Below are 27809 nucleotides of genomic sequence, written 5' to 3' on the forward strand. Positions count from 1 at the left end.
GGCGATCACATCGACTTTGGAACCATTTCCCACGCGCATCGTCACCTCGTCCTTAGCCAGTCTTCGCTTAATCCGTAGTCCCTGTTTTGAGTTGCAAATATTAGCAACAGAACCAGTATCAAATACCCAGGTGCTACTTCGAGCTCTAGTAAGGTATACATCAATAACATGTATATCATATATACCTTTGTTCACCTTGCCATCCTTCTTATCCGCCAAATACTTGGGGCAGTTCCGCTTCCAGTGACCAGTCTGCTTGCAGTAGAAGCACTCAGTTTCAGGCTTAGGTCCAGACTTGGGTTTCTTCTCTTGGGCAGCAACTTGTTTGCTGTTCTTCTTGAAGTTCCCTTCTTCTTCCCTTTACCCTTTTTCTTGAAACTGGTTGTCTTATTGACCATCAACACTTGATGCTCCTTCTTGATTTCTACCTCCGCAGCCTTTAGCATTGCGAAGAGCTCGGGAATTGTCTTATCCATCCCTTGCATATTATAGTTCATCACGAAGCTCTTGTAGCTTGGTGGCAGTGATTGAAGAATTCTGTCAATGACACTATCATCCGGAAGATTAACTCCCAGTTGAATCAAGTGATTGTCATACCCAAACATTTTGAGTATATGTTCACTGACAGAACTATTCTCCTCCATCTTACAGCTATAGAACTTATTGGAGACTTCATATCTCTCAATCCGGGCATTTGCTTGAAATATTAACTTCAACTCCTGGAACATCTCATATGCTCCATGACGTTCAAAACGTCGTTGAAGTCCCGGTTCTAAGCCATAAAGCATGGCACATTGAACTATCGAGTAGTCATCAGCTTTGCTCTGCCAGACGTTCTTAACGTCGTCAGTTGCATCTGCAGCAGGCCTGGCACCCAGCGGTGCTTCCAGGACGTAATTATTATGTGCAGCAATGAGGATAATCCTCAAGTTACGGACCCAGTCCGTGTAATTGCTACCATCATCTTTCAACTTTGCTTTCTCAAGAAACGCATTAAAATTCAATGGAACAATAACACGGGCCATCTATCTACAACAACATAGACAAGCAAAATACTATCAGGTACTAAGTTCATGATAAATTTAAGTTCAATTAATCATATTACTTTAGAACTCCCACTTAGATAGATATCTCTCTAATCATCTAAGTGATCACGTGATCCATATCAACTAAACCATAACCGATCATCACGTGAAATGGAGTAGTTTTCAATGGTGAACATCACTATGTTGATCATATCTACTATATGGTTCACGCTCGACCTTTCAGTCTCAGTGTTCCGAGGCCATATCTGCATATGCTAGGCTCGTCAAGTTTAACCCGAGTATTCTGCGTGTGCAAAACTGTCTTACACCCGTTGTAGATGAACATTGAGCTTATCACACCCGATCATCACATGGTGTCTCGGTACGACGAACTTTGGCAACGGTGCATACTCAGAGAGAACACTTTTACCTTGAAATTTGGTGATAGATCATATTATAATGTTACCGTCAAACAAAGCAGAATAAGATGCTTAAAGGATAAACATCACATGCAATCAATATAAGTGGTATGATATGGCCATCATCATCTTGTGCCTTTGATCTCCATCTCCAAAGCACCGTCATGATCACCATCGTCACCGGCGCGACACCTTGATCTCCATTGTAGCATCATTGTCGTCTCACCAACTATTGCTTCTACGACTATCGCTACCGCTTAGTGATAAAGTAAAGCAATTACAGGGCGATTGCATTGCATACAATAAAGCGACAACCATATGGCTCCTGCCAGTTGCCGATAACTCTGTTACAAAACATGATCATCTCATACAATAAATATAGCATCATGTCTTGACCATATCACATCACAACATGCCCTGCAAAAACAAGTTAGACGTCCTCTACTTTGTTGTTGCAAGTTTTACGTGGCTGCTACAGGCTGAGCAAGAACCGTTCTTACCTACGCATCAAAACCACAATGATAGTTCGTCAAGTTAGTGCTATTTTAAACTTCTCAAGGACCGGTGAAAGTGCTAGTTATCGACTAGAGGGGGGGTGAATAGGCGATTTTTATGGAAGTCTTCAAAACATGGGAGTTTCGAAGACAAACTATAGAAACGAACCTATTAACATGCAGCGGAAGGTAGACTACACTAGGCAGGCCATAGTCAAGTATTCAATGAAGTGAAAGCATGAAGACTAATAGCAGCTAGGTAGTAATGATCAGGATGGAAGATAGTGAGAGCCAAACAACAATCGAAGTCACACAGTGAAGTCAAACAGGTAACACAAGCAGGCAATGACTTCACGAAGACAAACTGTAAATAAGGAGTGGGAGAAGATAGAACTGGTCGCTTGGTGAGGACAAGGATTTGTTGGACCAGTTCCAGTTGCTGTGACAACTATACGTCTGGTTAGGGAGGCTGAGATTTAACTCAGAAGACCGTGTCTTCACCTTATTCCCCTTGAGCTAAGGACACCCAGTCCTCGCCCAATCACTCTGGTAAGTCTTCAAGGTAGACTTCCAAACCTTCACAGACTTCGTTCACCGGCGATCCACAATGACTCTTGGATGCTCAGAACGCGACGCCTAACCGGCTGGAGGATTCACAGTCCTCAAGTGTAACAAGTCTTCAGGTCACGCGGATAGAAAGACTTCAGTGATGCCTAACACTCTTTGGCTCTGGGTGTTTGGGCTTTGTCCTCGCAAGGATTTCTCTCTCTCAAAAGCTTCGGAGGTGGGTTGCTCTCAAACGACAAAAGCCGTGCACTAACTCTGAGCAGCCACCAATTTATGGTGTAGGGGGTGGGCTATTTATAGCCACTAGGCAACCCGACCTGATTTGTCCGAAATGACCCTGGGTCACTAAGGAACTGACACGTGTTCCAACGGTCAGATTTCAAACACACGCGGCAGCTTGACTTGGGCTACAAGTAAAGCTGACTCATCCAGCTCTGGATAAGATTTGCTCTCATTGTCTTCGCTCGAAGACATAGGATTTGGTTGAGCATCACTTCAGTCACTCTGACTTTGTTCACTTGGACCCCACTTAACAGTACGGTGGTTCCTATGACTCAACAAAGAAGAAAAGGAAACAACGAAACAACTAAGTCTTCGCGCTCCATAGTCTTCATGCGATGTCTTCTCATGTCATAGTCTTCAATGTGAATATCTTCACATACCACCATTGTCTTCAATGTCTTCACACATTTTTAGGGGTCATCTCCGGTAGGTAAACCGAATCAATGAGGGACTACTACCTGTGTTATCCTGCAATTCTCACAAACACATTAGTTCCTCAACCAGGTTTGTCGTCAATACTCCAAAACCAACTAGGGGTGGCACTAGATGCACTTACAATCTCCCCCTTTTTGGTGATTGATGACAAACTGGTTGAAGTTTTCAACGGGGATAAAAGTATGTGAAATTGTAAAGGATTAAGGTATTGTCTTCATAAGTAGCAAAAGGCTCCCCCTGAAGATGTGCATATAAGTATTTTGCTTTTGGAATGCAAATGCACATGGCAGGTTGTACTTGTGGAGATCCTCTTCAACTTATGAAGGCAATTCATCATGCATGAAAGGATATAACGAAGATAATGACATGCATAATGAAAAATGGACGTCTGCAATATGACTTCGTGCGGGATTTATCATCGCACATGCGGAATTTATCATCGCATCACAGAATAGCAGAAAAAGTAGCAGACGACCATCAAGTTTAAGTGTTACAACTCAAAGAACCAAATGTATCAAAAAGCGAGAGTTGTAAACACTTGGCAAAAAATATAGCAACCACCCATATGGACCCGCTTGAAGACTATCAACTCATATGCTTCTCCCCCTTTTGTCAGTAAGGACCAAAAAGGTTTGAAGACATAGAGCCTCTACTCGTTCCCATGAGGAGTAGGTGAAGCAGCAGGGTCGTCGTTGAGGTTTGGTGGTGCAGAAGAACTTGGTGCAGTGTCGATACGCGCCGAAGTTGGAGGTGGTGAAGTAGCATCATCTTGGTCATCAATGACTCTGGCATTAACAGTTGCAGCTGAGGAGGAATAGTCAGAGTCTTCAAGTGAGGGAGTCCGACGCAAGACAGCATTCCTGGGAGGAGTGGAATCAAACTTGAATCTTTCAGTGAAGCCATCGTCTTGAAGATCAGCTTCAGCACTGAGCAATGTCAGACTCTTCCATGACCTCCTACAGGTCTCATGTGTGACAAATGCATTCTTGGTGGCAAGATTGCGAATGCGGTTGACATCCACCAAGAGGCTTTGCATCTGTCGCTTCAGCCAGTAGTGATGCTTATCCTGTTTTTGATGCAGGGCGATGAGAAGCTCTCGGTCGTTGAGAACACGAGATCGCTTCCGAGGCCTTTGAGAAATAGTGCTTTCAGTGGCTTCAGTATGGGCACGGTGAGGTGCACGTGTATTGCCAGCCAAAGGATAAACACGAGTGACGGCCTGAACTCCTTCAATGGGCTGTGTGAAGCTTTGGTGATCAGCATTGTGAAGATAAACAGGCTCTTTGGCAGGCTCTGGGTAGATGGCTTCAATAGACATATCAACCTCTGGCAAGAATATCAGATGGTTGCGTGCAGAGGGCTGATAGTTGACAGCTGAATGAAGCTTGATAAGGCGCATAACCCATGGAGCGTAGAACTTCAGACCAAAGAGGTCAGAGCCAGATGCAGCCAATTGCCTGATGAAGAAGTCTTGAGCATTGAAGCTGATGCCATTGAAGATATAAAAGACCAATGTCTTCATTGCTCCTTCAAGCTTCGCTGCAGAAGAATGTCCTTTGACAGGCCATAGAGTTCGCCTGATGATATGATAAATAGTGCGGGGCAGATACTCTAGGTCTTCAACAAAGAATTCTCTTGGGTATTCAGCGTCGCGTGGCAGTGGCTTCATCATGCTCAGCATTTGGCTCATGTTGGGCTCTGGCTTCTGAAAGATGCTCTCCAAAGCATTGCGGTGAAGCTGACAACCAGGCTCGAAGAGTTCACCTGGAGTGGGCAGGCCAGTTAGCTCAATGATATCAAGAGCTTTGGCTTCATGATGGACATTGCCTGTCATCCACTCAAGGATCCATGTCTTCGGATCCCTGTTGAAGCCGCGAATGTGGAGGGTAGCATAGAATTGTAGCAGAAGCTCTTCATTCCAATGCTCTTTATCAGTCACAAAGTTCAGAAGACCAGCATCACGGAAGCAGTCAAGGGCTTCTTCTAAGCAGGGCAGTCCAGCAATAGCTTCACAGTCTAGACGCATATGTGGAAAGATGCGCCCTTGATCATAGAGAACACAGGAATAGTAACTGCGCTGCTGATAGCTCCAGAACCGATCAGATGAAACTCTTGGCTTGGAGTAGGGGTTCTTGGCACTATCAAAGAAGGTATTGTGTGCAATGAAGCCATTTGCATTGAAAGATCCTGGTGAAGTTGCAGTACCTGGAAACCTTGGCAACCTTGGCTTAGGCTTCTGGACCTGAGGCCTGTGTTCTACATGATAGTCAAATTGCGGACCAGCAGCAGGTGGAGGAACCAGAATGGGCCATCTGACAGTAACCAGCTGACCTCGATCGAATGCTTGCTCAATGGTGTGTGGCCTTGGAGGCGGTACAGGAGCAGTGGCATTGGCATTAACGTCAGGCTGCAAATTTGCTTCAGGTGCAGCAACTTCTGCCACCACATTAACTTCTGGCGCCACAATAACTTCAGCCATGACAACGTCATCGGCTTCAGTAGTTTTGTTTGTGGCCGCCTCAGTATTGTTAACCTCCACTTGAGTAGCTGGAGGGTCGGACACGTTCTCCTCAAGAACAACTTCAGGGTTGGACGGGGGTGTAGCAACACGTTCTTCTTCTTGTCTTGGTTCTTCATGTTCATCGGCTGATGCAGCCGGAATGTCTTCAGCAGCTTTGGCTTCAGACTCGGAGATGTTCACAGTTGGAGAGGCTTCAGGAAATACTTGGCGAGATACCGATTGGTGCTCTTCTCCTTCTGGAACACTCAAAAGAGTGACTTGTGGCCTTGGTCCTTTGCGAAGCCTGCGAAACACTGGCGACGCTTGTGGAGATGGAGTTGTCTAGGCCACAAAGTCTTCATCTTCAAGTACCGGAGTGGTGACTTGAGTTGGGGGAGTAGTTGGTGTTTCTTCTTCACGGGGGGAGTCTTGAGGGTGATCAGCCCATGAATCATCCTGAGCAATTGGCGTCAAAGGACGACCAATGCTGATGAGTTCGCTGTTCGTGAGAACAGGCGATGATACCATGTTGTGCTCGATCTGAGGAAGGACTTCATCATCTTCTACATTGTCTTGGTGACCAATGTCTTCAGCTGCGGTGGGGTCAACAGCTGGAATCTCTTCAGTTTCAGGAGCCTCTGTGGTAGCAGGCTCATGAACTATCAACCGACGCTCTTGGTGTGCAGACGCAGGACGAGCAACTGAGATTGGCTCGACGACGAGGGGCTCTGTGGGAGCAGCCCGATCTTTCTTCTTGGTTTTTCTCTTCTTGGTTGGTGGAGCTTCATCAGTGGTGTTCTTGGACTTGCGCTTTCTGGCTTCGGCTTCGGCTGTTCTTGTTTTCTTGAGATCTGAAGCCACCATGGGGACCTTTGGCTTCACGCCTATCATACTTGCGGGGAAGACAATGCGAGGTTCATCCCGCCTGGATGCTTCAGCTTGGTCCACAGCAGGCTTCTTCTTCTTCTTGGCAGCCATCTTGGGGTCGATGCCAGGACGCCCAAGTGCCTTGCGCTTCTCAGCTTCATTGTAAGCTTGAACACATTTGGCAGCAAGGAGTTTCATGCGCTCACGTGAACCTTTAGCTTCATCACGTTTCTTGTGAAACGCCTCCTTGAGCTCATGCATCATTTGCTTGAAGTTTTGGACATCAGTCACACTGAGCTTGGCCATATGCTTCTTGAGCTGAGCCTTTTCATAGTCAATTTTGTTCTTTAGCTCAACAATCCTTTGAGCTAGAGCCAGCTCAGGAGCAATGGCTCCATGGAATGAAACGCTGAGGCCTACAGGAAGCTGAAGATCATCAAAGCTGAGGTTTGGGCTATCAAACCATTCATCAATGAACTTGTTCAAGATGTCCACATCGAAAAGGGGAAGATCGTTGAAGATTTTCGCCTCTTGCTTGCTCTTTATCAGCAACTCAAGAGCATCATCACCAAGATCGTCGTCACTAGACAGATCAATGGCTTCGTCATTCCTCAGAACGGCAGCTGGGGTCAGTGCTTGACCAGTAGTTTGTATGGGCTTCTTCTTCTTCTCTGTCTTGGAGATGCGAGAGAGATCTTCAGAATGCACACTTGGTGCAGGAGGAGCAGTGGCCAGAGGCTTCGCTCGCGAAGCTCTTTGTGCAGAGGAGGGCTTTGAGGCCTTGGGTTTCTTCTGCTTTTGAGGCTTTGGTGGAGCAGGAGCCTCATCAGAATCAGCTTCATCTCCAGACGGATCCACCGTGGCCCTCTGAGTAGCGATGTAGGAGAGGAGACCATCAAAGTTGTCGAAGGGGCCGATGACATTTGGATTGGCATCTCGTGTGCCATCAGCCCGCGGAGCAGAAGGCCCTGGGTTGAAATCGCATCCGAGACTCTTCTTGTTCTCTTTGGCCGATGCTTTTGCATGCTGAAAATTGCGCTTGAAAAGATTATCTTCACGACACCATAGCAATGATGATGGGTCGGCATTGGCAGGCTGTGGTCCACGGACCATACAGGGGTAGAAACCCTGAGCAATGGCTTCAGCTCTGTTCTTGGGTTGAAGATTTCGAAAGAGAATATCTCCCCAAGGACTCTTGATGGCATTCTTCTCAGCATACTCCTGGGTCACAAACCTGTATTTGAACCATTGCTCGGCCCAATATCTTCGAATCCATTGGATTCATGTTTTGCGCTGATTGTAATCCTCTTCTGGACCAGTCTTGTACAGCTCATAGAGATCTGGTGGCAAATCCCTAGATGTCCCCCCACGGTGCTGTTTGCCTCCCTTCCTTGCTGATTTTTCAGTTGCCATGAAGTTCAGACTGAATGGCTTCAACGCTGTCAAAGTCTTCCGTCTGCTGGTCAGACAAGAACTAGCTTCGGGAGAATTAATGTGATGCTGTAAGAATTCTGCAAATGAATGCAGACTATGAGAACCAAGGGATTCTCCCACGGACATGTACCTGTGACAGCATTAGAGATGCGAGGGAAGGGGAAGAGGTCATATGCATTCTTAGAAGATTTTAAAGATAAATCAGTTTAGAAGACATTGACCTCATAGCGCGAAGACATTCACTTATATGTTGATAGTTGGTTCCAGATTTGTACGAATCCAAGAATAGGTACAAGTGAGGAATCTAACTACGTGTGAAGCATAAGTGAATATACTAGGCATAATATGAGATGCAGAACAGGATAGATCCAGATATGTGGAGGCAGGAACCACTTTTGGTAAGGAAAGATGAATCCATCAGATAAAAAAGACAGTAAAAAGAGAGTTATAATTACCACACGATGAACTGCTAGACGGAGTAGAAGAGGAGGCCGAGCAGTTCGATCTTCCGTGCCCTAACTTGGCGACGGAGGACACCTACGGCAGTGGCAGAGAAGACGAGGTCCGCGGCCGGCGTGAGGACGACGTCGGAGAGGTCGCGATAGCTAAGCGCTTCGTTGCCGGTGTCGTCGAGAGCTAGCGGTGGCGCTACGGTTTGTCGAGGTGGAGAGGTGGAAGAAAGATTTTGACTGCGATGTGATGTGCATTTATAGGGAGAGGGACAGCACAGCGCAATTACGCAGGTGCCCCTGGCGGTTCACATCTGAGGGACACGTGGCGAACATGCAACACATTGGAAGTTGTTCCATGTTCCCACGCACGCCTGGACTGTCGGGTGGTCGTTCCGGCTTCTCCGGGTTTCAGGCAATTAGGACTGAGCATTTAAAATAGATTTAATGTTTGTCTCTGTATCTTCTGCTGACAAGGACGCAGAGAAGACATTCGACAGTTTCAACAGAATGCATATGATTTGGATAGATAGAGTTTGAGGTAGAAGCATAGAGAGGTTAGGGTCCGATCACATTCACTTAGTCCAAAAGGTTCAAACGAGAAGACATAGCTATAAGTGAATGCTGTAGAGGACAGAACACAAGTATAAGAATATATTTGCGTAGAACTAAATCAACAAGGTGAAAATCATCGGAAGACAAATCAATGTTGAAGATAAAACAAATGCGAAGACTTAGCAAATGTAACGCCAGGAGAAACACTTCAAACAAGATTTTGGTGGTGGCGTTACCCACCGTATAGGAAGTATTAGACCCAGACACGGCGCACAATTATCGTGGCGCTCCGAAGTCAAATTCCGCATTAATGTATTCACACTCAGAGTGTAAGTCTTCATTGATTGAAGATATACATTACTTCGTGTGTTGCACATCTAAGTCATCAACATGCATAAGTGTTAGGATGTGTGCCTGATCATAGGACATTCGAGGATTCCAAGATATTTAGCTCACACCGCAACTTGCAAAACCTTTTCTCATCCAAGGGCTTTGTGAAGATATCTGCCAATTGCTCTTCAGTGTTGACGTGAATGATATCAATATCTTCCTTCATAACATGATCTCTGAGAAAGTGATGACGAATTTCAATGTGCTTTGTCTTCGAGTGCTGAACTGGGTTGTTGGCAATCTTGATGGCGCTTTCATTGTCGCAGTAGAGTGGTACTTGCTTCAGATGGATGCCATAGTCCTTGAGTGTTTGCTTCATCCATAGAAGCTGAGCGCAGCAAGATCCAGCAGCAATGTATTCAGATTCAGCAGTGGAGAGAGATACACAGTTCTGCTTCTTTGAAGACCAACAGACAAGTGATCGTCCCAGAAAGTGACATGTGCCTGATGTAGACTTGCGATCCACCTTGTCACCAGCATAATCAGCATCCGAGAATCCAACTAGATCAAACTCTGAGCCCTTTGGATACCATAATCCTAGTATTGGGGTGTAAGCCAAATATCGAAGAATTCGCTTCACAGCTAAGTGATGCGATTCCTTTGGTGCCGCTTGGAATCGGGCACACATGCAAACACTAAGCATTATATCTGGCCTAGATGCACATAAATAAAGTAAAGAACCAATCATGGAGTGGTATACCTTTTGATCGAACTCTTTACCATTGGCGTCAGGACCCAGATGACTTTTAGTTGGCATTGGCATCGTGTAACCTTTGCAGTCTTGCACTCCAAACTTCTTCAGGCAGTCTTTGAGGTATTTTTCTTGAGATATGAAGATCTTGTTGCTTTGTTGATGAATTTGAAGACCAAGGAAGAATTTCAGCTCACCCATCATGGACATTTGATATTGCTCTTGCATCATGTGTCCAAACTCATCACTGTATTTCTGGTTAGTGCAGCCGAAGATAATGTCATCCACATATATTTGGCACACAAACAGTTCACCATCATATGTCTTCGTGAAGAGTGTGGGATCCAGGGAACCAGGTTTGAAGCCTTTGCTCTTCAGGAAGTCTTTGAGTATGTCATACCAAGCGCGAGGGGCTTGTTTGAGGCCATACAATGCCTTGTTGAGCTTGTATACCATATCAGGATGTTTTGGATCTTCAAAGCCAGGAGGTTGTGCAACATACACTTCTTCTTCAATCTTGCCATTGAGAAACGCACTCTTCACATCCATTTGATACAGAAGGATGTTGTGATGATTTGCATAGGCTAGCAGTATGCGAATGGCTTCAAGCCTAGCCACAGGAGCAAATGTTTCATCGAAGTCAATCCCTTCAACTTGAGTGTATCCTTGGGCAACGAGACGAGCCTTGTTTCTGACAACTTGACCATGCTCATCTTGCTTGTTGCGATATATCCATTTGGTGCCTATTATGTTGTGCTTGCGAGGGTCAGGACGCTTGACTAGTTCCCACACATTGTTCAGCTTGAACTGTTGAAGCTCTTCTTGCATAGCTTGAATCCATTCAGGTTCCATGAAGGCTTCAGCAACTTTCTTGGGTTCTGATATTGAGACAAATGCAAAGTGCCCACAGAAATTTGCTAGCTGTGTTGCTCTTGAACGAGTGAGTGGACCAGGTGCATTGATGCTATCAATTATCTTCTCAATCTGTACTTCATTTGCAACACGAGGATGAACTGGACGAAGATTTTGCTCTTGCTGATCATTGTCATCATTAGGAGGATTGTCTTCAGGCTGAGCATTGTCTTCAGGTTGATTAGGTGCAGAAATGATAAGTTCATCTTCAGCCTGAGCTTCAGACGGTATGATTTCTCCAGTTCCCATAAGCTTGATGGATTCACTAGGTGGAACTTCATCTATCACATTTGGCAGGTGCTCTCTTTGCGAGCCTTTAGTTTCATCGAACCGCACATCTACAGTTTCAACCACTTTATAGTGAAAGAGGTTGAAGACTCTGTAGGAGTGTGAATCCTTTCCGTAACCAAGCATAAAACCTTCATGTGCTTTCGGTGCAAATTTTGAAGTGTGATGTGGATCCTTGATCCAGCACCTAGCACCAAATACTCTGAAGTAACTGACATTTGGCTTCTTACCAGTTAGGAGTTCATAGGATGTCTTCTTCAGAAGCTTGTGAAGATAAACACGGTTGATGACGTGACATGCAGTATCAATGGCTTCAGGCCAGAACTTTCTTGGAGTCTTGTATTCATCAAGCATCGTCCGAGCCATCTCAATGAGTGTTCTGTTCTTGCGCTCCACGATGCCATTCTGCTGAGGTGTATATGGAGCGGAGAACTCATGAGTGATGCCCAATGTATCCAGGTAAAGGTCGAGGCCGGTGTTCTTGAACTCTGTGCCGTTGTCACTTCTGATATGCTTGATCTTGACGCCATAGTTATTCATGGCACGGTTGGCGAAGCGTCTGAAGACATCCTGCACTTCAGTCTTGTAGAGAATTATATGCACCCACGTATATCTTGAATAATCATCAACAATGACGAAGCCATAGAGACAAGCAGTAGTAGTGAGAGTAGAGTAGTGAGTAGGGCCAAATAGGTCCATGTGTAGCAGCTCGAAGGGTTGAGATGTCGTCATGATTGTCTTCGAGGGATGCTTGGCCCTTGTCATCTTTCCAGCTTCGCAGGCACCGCACAAGTGATCCTTCTTGAACATGACTCCCTTGATGCCTATGACATGTTTCTTCTTCGCGAGAGTGTACAAGTTCCTCATGCCAGCATGCCCCAGCCTCCGATGCCAGAGCCAGCACTCTGAAGCTTTTGCTAGAAGACATACGGCAAGCTGCGGTCCTGCTGAGAAATCTACCATGTACAAATCATCTTTCTGATACCCTTCAAATACTAGAGACTTGTCAGATTCCATTAGTACAAGGCAACGATATTTTCCAAATATCACAATCATGTTCAAGTCACAAAGCATTGAGACAGACATTAAGTTGAAACCAAGGGATTCAACAAGCATCACTTTATCCATGTGCTGATCCTTTGAGATTGCAACTCTACCTAGACCCAATACCTTGCTTTTACCAGTGTCAGCAAATTGATGTGACTCTTGTCAGATGGACGTAAGGTTGGGTCCATGAGAAGACTTCGATCACCAGTCATATGATTAGTGCATCCGCTGTCCATAATCCATTCTGAAGACTTTGGTGTCATACCCTACAGTACAGTTAGGGGGATAGGCTTCACCAAGAGTATTGTGAAGCATAAACATTTGACGGACAAGAGGATTATCAAAGCTCAGATCAAGGTTAGGACTTATAGGATGATTGGCAAGTGATTCAGGAACAAAATACATAGTGAGACCATTTGGGCATTTTATCTTGTGCCCTACAAGATGTTTTAGGTCCCCAGCAATAGGATCGGACGCCTTTGATTTCCGGCTGGAGACCTTTCCCTGCAAAAGAAAGTTAATTCTTCTTAACCACCCACATCTTCAGGGCTGGCTTAGAAGCAATGAGTCTAAGTGCAGCATCTGAGAACTTCGGCTTTGGAGCCCTAGCAAATAGCCTTGCAGGAGGAGAATAATACTCATATGAATAAGCAGAAAAGTTCTTGGTCTTATGAACATAGCGGTTTGAAGAAACACGCTCATATTCATACATCTGAGTATGATTTCCCTGCAAAACATTGGCGTTAGGGTGACTCAGGTGAGTCCTGTGTCTGTATGAAGCCTTTGGACCATATGAAGCCTTTGGTCTGGGGTTTGTCTTCTTCCCTTGTGTTGTCATGATGACATTCACAGGAAGATTCTCAAGACAGCTTTTGGGTACCCAGATCTTCTTCATAGGTGGCCCATTCCTGCGGTTAGTACCAATATACCTGGCAATCACTTCACCATTCTGATTCTTAAACAGTTTATAGTTTGCATCAAAGGATTCATCAATGATAACAGGGTTAGCACAAGTGAAGCCAGATAAGGTGGATGGATCCACTGAAGGTTCCTTTGCAGCAACCCATTTGGTTTTGGGGTACTGCTCAGGTTTCCAGTAAGAACCATCAACATTCATTTTCCTCTCGAACCCAACACCGTCTTTCCTAGGGTTTCGGTTCAGAATCTGCCTTTTGAGGACATCGCACAGTGTCTGATGCCCTTTGAGACTTTTGTACATCCCTGTTTCAAACAATGTCTTCAACCTAGCATTTTCATCAGCAATAGTGGTGGCATCCTCAGCAGAGGGGTTAGTTACCACATCAGCAGTTGAAGATATTGCAACAGTAGCAGTAGAACATCCAGCAACAAAAGTAGCGTTGTCACGCTCAAGGCATTTTAGACATGGTGGTTCAAATCCTTCCTGAGCGGGACTGATCTGTTGAGCGCGAAGTGACTCATTCTCCTTTTGAAGATCTTCATGAGCCGCTCTCAATTTCTCAAGTTCTTGCTTCCTTTGAAGATAATCGTAGGAAAGCTTTTCACGAGTTGTCGAGAGCGTTTCATGACGACTTTCAAGTTCCTCGTACTTAACATGAAGATTTTTTATGTCTTCAATTAAGGACTGAGATCGGGTCATTTCCGCGTCCAACAGGGCATCGCTTTTGTCTAACAGTTTTTGAATATGTTCCATAGCTTTCTGTTGTTCAGTTGCAATTTTAGCAAGTGTTTTGTAGCTGGGTTTGGATTCACAGTCAGAGTCATCTTCACTTGATGTTTGAAAGTAAGCATCGCGTGAGTTTACCTTGGCACCGCGTGCCATGAAGCAGTAGGTGGGAGCAGAGTCATCCTTGTCATTAGCATCAGCGTTGGTGACGGAGCCAATGTCTTCAGTGTTGAAGATGGACTTGGCAACGTAGGCTGTAGCTAGAGCCAGACTTGCAACGCCGAAGTTGGACTCTTCCTCAGACTCCACCTCCGCCTCCTCAGAAGCAGACTCCTCCTCTGAATCCATTTCCTTGCCCACAAAAGCACGGGCCTTGCCAGATGAGCTCTTCTTATGTGATGAAGACTTGGACGAAGACTTGGAAGAAGACTTTGAGGATTTCTTCTTCTTCTTGTCATCAGAATCATATTCCTTGCTCTTCTTCTTCTTCTTCTTCTTCTTCTTCTTCTTCTTCTTCTTGTTCTCATTGTCCCACTAGGGACACTCAGAGATGTAGTGTCTAGGTTTCTTGCACTTGTCACATGTTCTCTTCTTATGGTCATGAGTGGAAGCTTCATCATTTCTTGAGCTGGATCGTGAAGACTTTCTGAAGCCTTTCTTCCTAGTGAACTTCTGGAACTTCTTGACAAGCATAGCAAGCTCCTTTCCAATATCTTCAGGATCACCAGAACTGCAGTCAGATTCTTCTTCAGATGAGGAAACAGCCTTTGCCTTCAAAGCGCGAGTTCGGCCATAGTTGGGACCATAGATATCTCTTTTCTCAGATAGCTGAAACTCATGTGTGTTGAGCCTCTCAAGTATGTCAGACGGATCGAGTGTCTTGAAGTCAGGGCGTTCTTGTATCATCAGGGCAAGGGTGTCGAACGAGCTGTCAAGTGATCTCAGGAGTGTCTTGACGATTTCATGCTTGGTGATCTCAGTGGCGCCGAGAGCACGAAGCTCATTTGTGATGTCAGTGAGGCGATCAAACGTGAGCTGGACATTCTCATTGTCGTTTCTCTTGAAGCGGTTGAAGAGGTTGCGAAGAACACTGATCCTTTGATCTCTCTGGGTTGAGACGCCTTCGTTGACCTTGGAGAGCCAGTCCCAGACTAGCTTCGACGTTTCCAGAGCACTCACACGGCCATACTGTCCTTTGGTCAGATGACCACAGATGATGTTCTTGGCAGTAGAATCCAGTTGAATGAACTTCTTGACATCAGCAGGGGTGACACCTTCACCAGTCTTGGGAACGCCATTCTTGACGACATACCAGAGGTCGACATCAATGGCTTCAAGATGCATGCGCATCTTATTCTTCCAGTAGGGATATTCAGTTCCATCGAAGACAGGGCACGCAGCGGAGACTTTGATTATCCCTGCAGTCGACATAGCTAAAACTCCAGGTGGTTAAACCGAATCACACAGAACAAGGGAGTACCTTGCTCTGATACCAATTGAAAGTGCTAGTTATCGACTACAGGGGGGTGAATAGGCGATTTTTATGAAAGTCTTCAAAACATGGGAGTTTCGAAGACAAACGATAGAAATGAACCTATTAACATGCAGCGGAAGGTAGACTACACTAGGCAGGCCATAGTCAAGTATTCAATGAAGTGAAAGCACGAAGACTAATAGCAGCTAGGTAGTAATGATCAGGATGGAAGATAGTGAGAAGCCAAACAACAATCGAAGTCACACAGTGAAGTCAAACAGGTAACACAAGCAGGCAATGACTTCACGAAGACAAACTGTAAATAAAGAGAGGGAGAAGACAGAACCAGTCGCTTGGTGAGGACAAGGATTTGTTGGACCAGTTCCAGTTGCTGTGACAACTGTACGTCTGGTTAGGGAGGCTGAGATTTAACTCAGAAGACCGTGTCTTCACCTTATTCCCCTTGAGCTAAGGACACCCAGTCCTCGCCCAATCACTCAGGTAAGTCTTCAAGGTAGACTTCCAAACCTTCACAGACTTCGTTCACCGGCGATCCACAATGACTCTTGGATGCTCAGAACGCGACGCCTAACCGGCTGGAGGATTCACAGTCCTCAAGTGTAACAAGTCTTCAGGTCACGCGGACAGAAAGACTTCAGTGATGCCTAACACTCTTTGGCTCTGGGTGTTTGGGCTTTGTCCTCGCAAGGATTTCTCTCTCTCAAAAGCTTCGGAGGTGGGTTGCTCTCAAACGACAAAAGCCGTGCACTAACTCTGAGCAGCCACCAATTTATGGTGTAGGGGGTGGGCTATTTATAGCCACTAGGCAACCCGACCTGATTTGTCCGAAATGACCCTGGGTCACTAAGGAACTGACACGTGTTCCAACGGTCAGATTTCAAACACACGCGGCAGCTTGACTTGGGCTACAAGTAAAGCTGACACATCTGCCTCTGGATAACATTTGCTCTCATTGTCTTCGCTCGAAGACATAGGATTTGGTTGAGCATCACTTCAGTCACTCTGACTTTGTTCACTTGGACCCCACTTAACAGTACGGTGGTTCCTATGACTCAACAAAGAAGAAAATGAAACTACGAAACAACTATGTCTTCGCGCTCCAAAGTCTTCATGCGATGTCTTCTCATGTCATAGTCTTCAATGTGAATATCTTCACATACCAACATTGTCTTCAATGTCTTCACACATTTTTAGGGGTCATCTCCGGTAGGTAAACCGAATCTATGAGGGACTACTACCTGTGTTATCCTGCAATTCTCACAAACACATTAGTCCCTCAACCAGGTTTGTCGTCAATACTCCAAAACCAACTAGGGGTGGCACTAGATGCACTTACAACCGGGCGTAGCCACACTCGGTTCATCTAAAGTTGGAGAAACTGACACCCGCCAGCCACCTGTGTGCAAAGCACATCGGTAGAACCAGTCTCGCGTAAGCGTACGCGTAATGTCGGTCCGGGTCGCTTCATCCAACAATACCGCCGAACCAAAGTATGACATGCTAGTAAGCAGTATGACTTGTATCGCCCACAACTCACTTGTGTTCTACTCGTGCATATAACATCTACGCATAAACCTGGCTCGGATGCCACTGTTGGGGAACGCAGTAATTTCAAAAAAATTCCTACGCACACGCAAGATTATGGTGATGCATAGCAACGAGAGGGGAGAGTGTCGTCCACGTACCCTCGTAGACCATTAAGCGGAAGCGTTATGACAACGCGGTTGATGTAATCGTACGTCTTCACGATCGACCGATCCTCAGTACCGAACGTACGGCACCTCCGCGTTCAGCACACGTTCAGCTCGGTGACGTCCCGCGATCTCACGATCCAGTAGAGCTCGAGGGAGAGTTTCGTCAGCACGACGGCGTGGTGACGATGTTGATGAAGCTACCGATGCAGGGCTTCGCCTAAGCACCGCTACGATATGGTAGTGCATCATCTCGTAACTAACTCATTAGTCACATTGCTTGCAAGGCTTATAGTGATGTGCATTACCGAGAGGGCCCAGAGATACCTCTCCGACAATCGGAGTGACAAATCCTAATCTCGATCTATGTCAACTCAACAAGTACCATCGGAGACACGTGTAGAGCACCTTTATAATCACCCAGTTACGTTGTGACGTTTGGTAGCACAAAAAGTGTTCCTCCGGTAATCGGGAGTTGCATAATCTCATAGTCATAGGAACGTGTATAAGTCATGAAGAAAGCAATAGTAGTAAACTAAACGATCAAGTGCTAAGCTAACAGAATGGGTCAAGTCAATCACATCATTCTCCTAACGATGTGATCCCGTTAATCAAATGACAACTCATGTCTATGGCTAGGAAACTTAACCATCTTTGATCAATGAGGTCAAGTAGAGGCATACTAGTGACACTATGTTTGTCTATGTATTCACACATGTATTATGTTTCCGGTTAATACAATTCTAGCATGAATAATAAACATTTATCATGATATGAGGAAATAAATAATAAATTTATTATTGCCTCTAGGGCATATTTCCTTCACAATGAATACATGTCTGCCTCATTGTAAATTGTGTCCACTTGCTCTTTCGCCACAACCACCATTACTTTCTCCTGGATTGTAGTGTATTGAGTTGCATATTCAATCAATGAGTTGTTGGGGTTCACGTACTTCTTGAGCACAGCATTGAATCCCTCGCTCCTTGCAGTTGTCTGCAAGAATGGAAAGAAATGCTTCATGTAGTACACTGGGGCCCAACATTTCCTGTTTTCGCACAACCAGTGAAAATGTTCGTTGTCGATCTGGCCATATTCATCCATCATTGCCCACCATGCGACAGTTACAACGTCATACACAATCATTGGTAATTAAAGTACAAGTATGCTGGTAACTTTTCTTAGTTGTTAGATGGTAACTTCATTGAACAAATTTTCCAGATCTTTTTTTGTTCTTTTTGATATGTGAAAGTTTTCTTTTCTTTTTTTTGTTTGTCTTACACCTAGTCTGGTAACTTTTCTAAACCAATAGTTGGTATCAACATATGTAGTTTTTCCGGTACAAAATAACCAGACCCATTTTTTGCTATTATCAAATGTTAAAATGTTTTGTTTGTTATTTTTCTTTTGTTCCCAGATGGTGATTACATGTCCACACATTGTTCCCATTCTAATTTGATGTTGGTCCAATGAAACTGCCCCCTGGTAATATAACCAACAAGATCATGGTAACTTGTGTAGACCCACACATGGTAACTTGTGCCTCACACATATTCATATGGCTTCTCAAGTTTGCTGCATGGTAATTAAAATGGGTCAACAGATTAGTTACGTACCAGTCAAGCTGTTGTCGACACAAACTTTGAACGCTTTGTTTAGTGGTTTATCATCAGCCATAAGCTTTCCAAGTTTCTCCTGCGCCTTCTTCATTATATGCCAGCGGCAATTTCTGTGTATTATGTTCAAGAAGACCTCGTCGATCGCACTCCTCATTGCAAAGTCCTGGTCTGTGATGATGTTTTTTGGGGCAACACCACCCATTGCATGGAGGAATGTGTTAAACAGCCACACAAAGTTTTCCTTTAGTTCGTTTCGAACGAAGCCACACCCAAACTGGATGGATTGACCATGGTTATTAATTCCAATGAATGGTGCACACGGCATCTTGTACATGTTTGTCATGTATGTCGTGTCAAACAACAAACAGTCATTATACTTTGCATATGCCCTACGTGATGCGCCATCTATCCAGAACAAGTTCTCAACCATGTCCTCACCATGAAGTTTGATTATCTAGTAGAAATATGAATCTTTGGCCCTCATCTCTTGGAAGTATGCAATTGTGCTCCCAACGTCCTTGTGGCGGTGCTCTAAGCGGAACTTAGGTCGTTGATTAGCAATGTCTTGTGTCGTGTAGGGTATGTCTTTAGCGCTTCCGTAGAACCATGACATCAGCTGCATCTGCCTCGCAGTCTCAACGTTGCATCCGTGCAGAACCCTCAAGAAGTCCTACTCCTCCTTCGGAATGTACCAATGTGATGATAAGAATTTTTTTAGGGACGGCTTTTTGATCAGGGGGTGATTGTGGTTGTCCTCGAAACGGTCAACAGTCCACCATGCATCATCGTGGGATAGGTACATGTGCGCTTCACATTCAGTCCTAACAACTTTCTTTTTTCCCTCTTCTTGACAATGCTGGCTGGGTTTTCCACATCTTGCAGCTCATCCCTGTCCTTGCGTCGTTTGCCATATTTTGTACAAACTAGGAGCACCCTGCTTATAGTTCCATCAACCCTCTCTTTCTTGAATTGCTGCCTAATTGCAAAGCCAGTCCTGCGTGCGTAGGTGTTGTAGTGGTCACGTGCGCTCTCCAGGGTGTCAAATTTTGTCCCTTGTAAAGGTGGCTTAGGTGTGGAATATGCCTCCATGTTGCTGCCTTACATATCAGCGTCGATCCCAGCAGATTCTGGAGTTGCTGGTTCGCTTATTGTCTGCTCTCCAAGGCTCCCAGCTCCTGTGCTTGCATTTGTTCCAGCACTATGTGCATTTGTTCCACCACTGGGCAAGCTGTTGTTTGCGCTGATTGCCCGAGCACCTGCAATTTGGCCTGGTAGATTAGTGAATATTGCATGATAAATAACAATTTTCCATCATGGTAGTTTTCTGAAGATTCAGTGAATTTATCTTTCTTTTCTGCCTAAACAACCCTGGTAATATGAGTGCACCAATGCTGGTAATTTTCAAACCCACTTCAATAGTAAAGTATTCTTTCTGCCTAAAAAACCCTGGTAATTTGCATTTTTTGAACCTGGTAATATGTGTGCACCAATGCTGGTAATTTTCAAACCCACTTCAATAATAAAGTAAAAAACTGGGTTTTTCATTCCATGATGATATGTAAACAATAATGTTGGTAATTTTACCTGTTTCGATGATGTTTGGGTATGCAGAATTGTTGCTTGGTGTGCGCGCTGCATCGTCCTCTTCATGCATTCTCCCTCCGCCTCCATCTTCTGCATTATCTCCTCTGCTAGCATCCATTATCTACTCCTGCTTGATTGTTTTTACGTTTGCACGTTAGTATACATTTACACGTGTTGACTCTTTTTTTGAAACTCATTCTTTTGTTTACTCTTTACACAGTTGTTTGAAGGCAAGAATCGCAAGGGTGATTGGGAAGAACACTAAACAGGACAATTACACTACAACATGAGCATCTCCATTAAAAGGCACCACTTTTCTTTATCCAATGTTAGTACTTAGCTAAAGTGGATGATAACTTTTACTATGTACAGATTGATAACTTATTTACTTCATGCAGTATAACATTCTTGTAGACTAAAAAATGAACCTTTTTTGCAATGCATTTTCCATTGTATGAGAGAATGATTTTTGTGATCAATAAAGGTTCCTCTTTCCTTTATCTGTCTTTATTTTTCCATGGTAGACACAAAATCTATGTTTTTTGTAGCAAGGGAATGGGATATTATTTTGGGTACTCTGTTATGTTGCATAAAGTTGGTAACAAAAACTACGAGGGGTTGGTAATTTTGTACTTAGTTGATTGGTAAGTCACTGCAATAGGCAGAATTATGAGAGAAGTTTGCTTATTCTGTTTCCATAAGGTGGAAGGATGGTAATTTTTGCATAGATTGGGGTGGGGGTGGGGTAAGTCTTTGTATTAAGCAGGATTTTTTGGAGATTTTGGATGAGTCTTGATTCTTACCAGGGTGAGGTGATGTTGCCTGGTGATTTCTTCGCTGTATCCCTGGTAATTTCCGCCGCTTCCCTGATGATTTGCTCTGGTTTGATCCAGATCTGGAGGAGGGCTTGATTTTGAGCAGCTATGTAGGGGGGAGGGGCGGGTGGGTGGTGGGGAGGGGCGTGTGGGTGTGGTGGGGAGGGTGAGAGAGGGTATACTTGCGTGGGAGATAAGGGGGGTGGGGGAAAGTTGCGATCTGGAAAGTGCGTCGTGGGGGGATGGCATTTTCTGTTGGGCCTTGTACGGTGATCGGCCTGGTAAGCTGGTGGGTGATCGACAGGTTGGTATGGTACATTTCCTATCGGGCACACTGTTGCCAAATATCACTGTCCTTTGATTTATATAGAGCGTTGGCTCATTTGAACAAAATAAGAGTTAATTCCACTTTTTCGCCCCCAGGTCTACCTTTTTTTTACCAAAAATACATCATTTAGCCGATTTTCACATTTTTATCTAATTTAAGCTAATATGTGTCAACAATTACCCCCTTTTTTACCTTTCTTACTGTTTGGACCCAGGTCTCATTGCCGACCAGACTTGCCACGTCAGCTAGTTTTCTCCGTCGGGATCTCAGTGTCGCTCTTCATGCTCAAGAACCTAGTGTGGCTCAACATCGGGGGAACAAGTTTTCGTGCGAGATTTCGCTGGATTTCAACAAGTTGAACCGGCTCGGGTAGCGGAGACGCTAAGAGCAACTCCAATGGGGCGACCCATTTCGTCCTCGGCCTCCGTTTGGGTCGGCGCGGACACAAAAGGCGGCCCAACGCGTCGACTCAAACGGACGCGCGTCCGTTTTTCGTCCGCAGGCGACCCATTCCCGGCCCATTTTTTAGCCTGATTTGCGTCGGCCCGGACACGCGACGGACGCGCACGCGCTCGGCTACTCCTGTCCCCGGGCCCGCTGGTCTGTGGCACATTGGCCTCCCGTCTCACCCTGCGGCCAACAAAGCAACCCTCCCGCCTCCTCCGTCGCCGACGCCGCCGCCCATTTTTTCCAGCGACTCTTCCAGCTGCCGCCGCCTCCACATCCGCCCAGCAACGCCGCCCCCTCCCCCTGTCGCCCTTCGCCGCCGTTTTGCCCCCGGGGAGCAAACTGCTTCCCACCGCACAGCCGCCCGTCTCCAAGAAGCCGCCTCGCCGCCCCTGCCACATTCGACCGGCACGCTCGTCGGACGCCGGCACACTCGTTGGACCCCGGCAGGGCAGCTAGCTGGTCTGTGGGTGCCGCGACTCCCCTCGCCGGCCGTCTCCTTCGTCGACGCCCGCAAGCTGTTCGACAGTTTGCCAAGGTACGAAATGGACTCCGCCGACGAGTTCTTTTTCCACAATTTCCTTTGCGACTCCGACGATTCGTCGTCCGACGAGGAGGAGGAGATATTGGCTGCCGTGTTGGTCCATCACCACCTCAACAGCCAGCGGCCGTTGTTTCGTGGCTCCATTCCGGGCCACCTTCCAGCGTTGAATCGCAACCGAGAGAGCGGGCATTTCCTTCTCTGGAAGGACTACTTTGATACAACAAACCCATTGTTCAAACATCACAAATTTCGCCGCCGGTTCCGTATGTGTAGGCATGTTTTCAACCGTATTAGAGAGGGAGTGGTCGGCTATGATGACTACTTCGAGTGCAAAGAGGATGCCGTTGGCAAGATTGGTTTATCCTCTTATCAGAAATGCACTGCCGCCATCCGAATGCTTGCATACGGAGTGTCCGATGATCTCATTGACGAGTATGTCCGTATGAGCGAGTCTACATGCCTAGAGTCCCTGTATAAGTTATGCAAGGCTGTGATTGCTGTGTTTGGCCCTGAGTACTTGAGAGAGCCGACAGCTGAAGATACAACCCGTTTGTTGGCGATGAATGCCAGCAGGGGCTTCCCGGGGATGCTTGGCAGCATAGACTGCAGGCACTGGGAGTGGAAGAACTGCCCCTCTGCTTGTCAAGGGCAGTATAAGGGACATGTCAGGGCTTGCACTGTCATACTAGAGGCCGAGGCGTCTCAAGATCTCTGGATCTGGCACTTTTTCTTTGGCATGGCTGGATCACACAATGATATCAACGTGCTTCAGCGCTCGCCGGTGTTTGCTAGGCTTGCCGAAGGCAACAGCCCACCGGTGAACTTTACTGTCAACGGCGACAACTACGACAAAGGGTATTATTTGGGTGACGGTATCTATCCTCAGTGGACCACTATTGTCAAGACAATACCCAACCCTGTCGGAGAAAAAGGGAAAAGATTTGTCCAAGAGCAAGAGAGTGCTAGGAAGGATGTCGAGCGTGCCTTTGGTGTTTTGCAATCTCGATGGGGCATCGTTCGGTATCCTGCTAATACTTGGAGCACGCAGAAACTATGGGAGGTGATGACTGGTTGTGTGATCATGCACAATATGATCATACAAGACGAGCGCCCTGAACGTCTGTACGATCGAGGCTTTCAGTTTCAGGGTGAGAATGTTGTGCCTGAGCATGGAGTAGCGTCAACATTTGAGCAGTTCACTCAGTTTCATGAAGACATGCGTGATTGGGAAACTCACGTGCAACTGCAAAATGATTTGGTTGAGCATATGTGGACTCATGTTGGCAACCAATAGATGTATCTTCTTTTATTCATTTGCAAAACTATGTGAAACATTTTTATTTGTATTTGGCTTGTAAAACTATACTATTTATTTGGGCGGCCAGACTATTTGGCTTGTTAAACATTTTCATTTCACAATATGTTTGAATGCAAAATCAATGTAAAATTGGGCGGCCAGCCGGCCACGCCTGCACATATGGGTCGGCGCGTTGAGCGCGCTGCCGACCCATATCAAAAACAGGGCGGACGCCGGGTGGTCGGCCGACCCAATCGGACAATAAGCGAACGAAATCGCCGTCCGTTTAGGTCGGCCCGTTGGAGTTGCTCTAACCGGATAGTCTGGGTCCCAGTAGGATGGTGTTGTTGAGATCATTGGCGGTAAGAAGAGGAAGCATCTCCCTTGCAAAAACTTAATACTAGCCTACGTGGCAAGCTCAGTTAGCATTGGAATGTAGGTCCAAGCACATAACGGGCAATTTTTTTAAAAGGGGTAGTTAGTGGCACAAATTAACTAAAATTGGATAAAAAAATGTGAACAAACTACTAAATGAGGTATTTTGTGTCACAAAGGTGAAACTAAGGGATAAAAAGTGAAATTAACTCAAGAAAAAAGAGCAACGGACGAGCAAATGGCCCAATGCCAAGTTTTGCTATGGAGCCGCACCAACTTGATCGGCCAACCACTACCACGGGTGTGACCTGCTACCATGCAGAGCACGAAGCGATCATGGTCCTATATAGACCCCGTACTCATTTCTCGGTAAGTGCACCACTTCACTTGCTTCGAGGTGCAACCAAGCCACACAAAATGGGCGCTCCTCGTGGCCTCCGGCGACACGCCGCCGCCTCCGCATGCCCCCTCCTCGCGTTCGCCGTCCTCCTCGCATTGCCGGGCCTCGCCGCCGGCGTCACCCGGCGCTACACGTTCAATGTACTCACGACGTCTGTGTTATCTTCTTGAAGAGTGAACGACGCATGCATCGTTGTTCCTTGACCGTTCGTGTTGTGTCATCTTCAGGTGGGGATGACGAGCGTGACGCGGCTGTGCGGCACCAAGAGCATCCCGACGGTGAACGGGCAGTTCCCGGGGCCGAGGCTGGACGCGCGGGAGGGCGACCGGCTCGTGGTCACGGTGCACAACCACATGAGCCGCAACGTCTCGTTCCACTGGTGAGGAACGACATCGATACCTGTACGCATGTACGGTGCTGTATGATCTATGATGATGATGTTTCAGTAACGGTCTTTTGTGTGCAGGCACGGGCTCCGGCAGCTGCGCAACGGGTGGGCGGACGGGCCGGCGTACATCACGCAGTGCCCGGTCCAGCCGGGGCAGAGCTACGTGTACGACTTCACCGTCGCCGGGCAGCGCGGCACGCTGTGGTGGCACGCGCACCTCTCCTGGCTCCGCGTGCACCTCTACGGGCCTCTCCTCATCCTCCCCGGGCTCGGCGTGCCCTACCCGTTCGCCGCCCCCTACAAGGAGGTGCCCATCATGTTCGGTACGTGCGTGCTTTGTTCGGGATCTTGCATCTTTTTTTTTGAGGGGATGCTCAATTGCTCGTTGGAATGGATGTTGTTGGCAGGCGAGTGGTTCAAGGCCGATACCGAGTCGGTGATCAGCCAGGCCCTTCAGACTGGCGCTGGCCCAAATGTCTCCGACGCCTACACTTTCAATGGGCTCCCAGGCCCAACTTATAACTGCTCGTCCAAAGGTACTTTTACTTCTCTCCCAAATCATCAACATGCCAGGCCTGCAAGCCCAGCAGTTAATAAAGCAATTCGTCTACTTTTTTTCTGATGAAAATGTCGGCAACTGAAATGCGCGTGCCAGACACGTACACGCTGAAGGTGCAGCCCGGGAGGATGTACATGCTCCGGCTCATCAACTCGGCGCTCAACGACGAGCTCTTCTTCGGCATCGCCAATCACACGCTCACCGTCGTCGAGGCGGACGCCAACTACGTCAAGCCCTTCACCGTCAGCACGCTCGTCATCTCGCCTGGGCAAACCATGAACGTGCTGCTCACCACGTCCGCCAACCCTTCGTCCCAGGCGTTCGCCATGGCGATCGCGCCGTACACCAACACCCAGGGCACGTTCGACAACACCACCGCCGCCGCCGTCCTCCAGTACGACGCCACGACGGCGCCCAGCTCCGCCCAGAACCTCCCACTGCCGGCCCTGCCGCGGTACAACGACACCAACGCCGTGGCCAGGTTCACGAGCAACTTCCGGAGCCTCGCGAGCGCGCAGTACCCGGCGCGCGTGCCGCGGGCGGTAGACCGGCACGTCCTATTCACCGTCGGCCTCGGCACGGACCCGTGCCCGTCCAACCAGACGTGCCAGGGCCCCAACGGCACCAAGTTCGCCGCGTCCATCAACAACAACTCCTTCGTCCGCCCCAGGAGCGCGCTCCTCGAGGCGCACTACCAGCGCCGCTACGCCGGCGTGCTCATGGCCAACTTCCCGACCACGCCGCCGCACCCGTTCAACTACACCGGCACCCCGCCCAACAACACGTTCGTCGCCCACGGCACGAGGGTGGTGCCGCTCAAGTTCAACACCTCGGTGGAGCTGGTGATGCAGGGCACCGCCATCCAGGGCGCCGAGAGCCACCCCCTGCACATGCACGGCTTCAACTTCTTCGTGGTCGGGCAAGGGTTCGGCAACTACGACCCCATCAACGATCCGGCCAAGTACAACCTCGTCGACCCCGTCGAGCGGAACACCGTCAGCGTGCCCACCGCCGGCTGGGTCGCCGTGCGGTTCCTCGCCGACAACCCCGGTAATCTTTATCGACACTTGTTGGCATGCTTGACTTGCATGTACTCTTGTTTACTCGGCAGTGGCCAATGTCGACTAATTCGATGTGCATCGTGCGGCAGGTGTGTGGCTTATGCACTGCCACTTCGACGTCCACTTGAGCTGGGGACTGTCCATGGCGTGGATGGTGGACGACGGCCCCCTGCCCAATCAAAAGATGTTGCCTCCGCCGTCCGATCTTCCGAAATGTTGATGACTCCTACGAGGGGCGAAGATCTGCGAATGATTTCTTGCCTGCCGACCGCATTTCTATCTTCATGTTCGACGTACCAACTACCACTCCTGGATCTGGACTATTTATTTTGTATACTGATGTGCCGATTTCCTGGGAAGTCATTGGACTTTGCTTCCACGCACTTGAATTCCCGTTTTGAATCCGAATAAGAAGTGACACTGTTTATTCTTGGACACCTTTTCTTACTGTGTACACCCCTTGTAATATGAGTTACCACATCTTGATCACTTATAGTACCTCAAACATCCGACTACATTATAACCAAATCATACATTTACTTAATCTTCTGCAACCGTTTTTACTTTTTTGGGGATAAAGATGCATTGTGCGAAGAATGAACTTTATAAAATTGGTTGTAGACATGGATAATTAGATTGCTGGTACGAGGCAGAAAAAAATGTATCACCGGGGCCAAGTGCTGTTAAAACTGATTAGGGAGGGCCAAACCATTGAAAACTGTTTTTTAGCAGCAAATAATCACTATTTTTTCAGTGTTCATTAGCAAATATGCACTAAATCCCTGATGTTAGGGGGGGGGGGGGGGGCAGAGTCCCTGCTGGTCGACATTCACTAGGGCCTGTGGCGGCGTCTACGATGATTGTTTCTTCCTTTGTCATGAGTTTAGTGATGTTTCCATTGATTTTGTCCTAGGGGTGCCATTATGGTGCATATGTTTTAGCTACTAAGTCCAAGAATTCTAGCCCTTTTGTTTGGCAAGAGGAACCTCCTGAATTTCTTGTGTCTGTCATGTCAAACAATGTAAGCGTTCTGCCTTATGAATAAAAACCGTCATGAAGGCTTTTCCTCTTCTTTTAGGATTAACTATGGTAAGATGTGAGGCTGATGACGTGACAAACATGCGAGATATGTTTATGTAGAAGTTACGCATAGGAAAATAGGCAATTAAATGACATGTTGTGACCATTCGGCGTGAATGGTGAGTT

At 46.9% G+C, this 27809-nt stretch overlaps 1 protein-coding gene across 1 annotated transcript; it reads left to right on the plus strand.

Annotated features, from left to right (window-relative positions):
- The first annotated feature begins 24578 nt into the window (after positions 1-24578).
- LOC123079726 (putative laccase-5) lies at positions 24579-27092 on the plus strand. Its single transcript, XM_044502523.1, has 6 exons — positions 24579-24735; positions 24823-24974; positions 25062-25306; positions 25391-25519; positions 25639-26592; positions 26693-27092. Exons 1-6 carry the CDS (start codon positions 24613-24615, stop codon positions 26821-26823), a joined length of 1734 nt encoding a protein of 577 aa, XP_044358458.1. The 5' UTR covers positions 24579-24612; the 3' UTR covers positions 26824-27092.
- The last annotated feature ends 717 nt before the right edge of the window (positions 27093-27809 follow it).

This window comes from Triticum aestivum, chromosome 3D (genome assembly GCF_018294505.1).
Source record: "Triticum aestivum cultivar Chinese Spring chromosome 3D, IWGSC CS RefSeq v2.1, whole genome shotgun sequence".
Lineage (NCBI taxonomy): Eukaryota > Viridiplantae > Streptophyta > Magnoliopsida > Poales > Poaceae > Triticum > Triticum aestivum.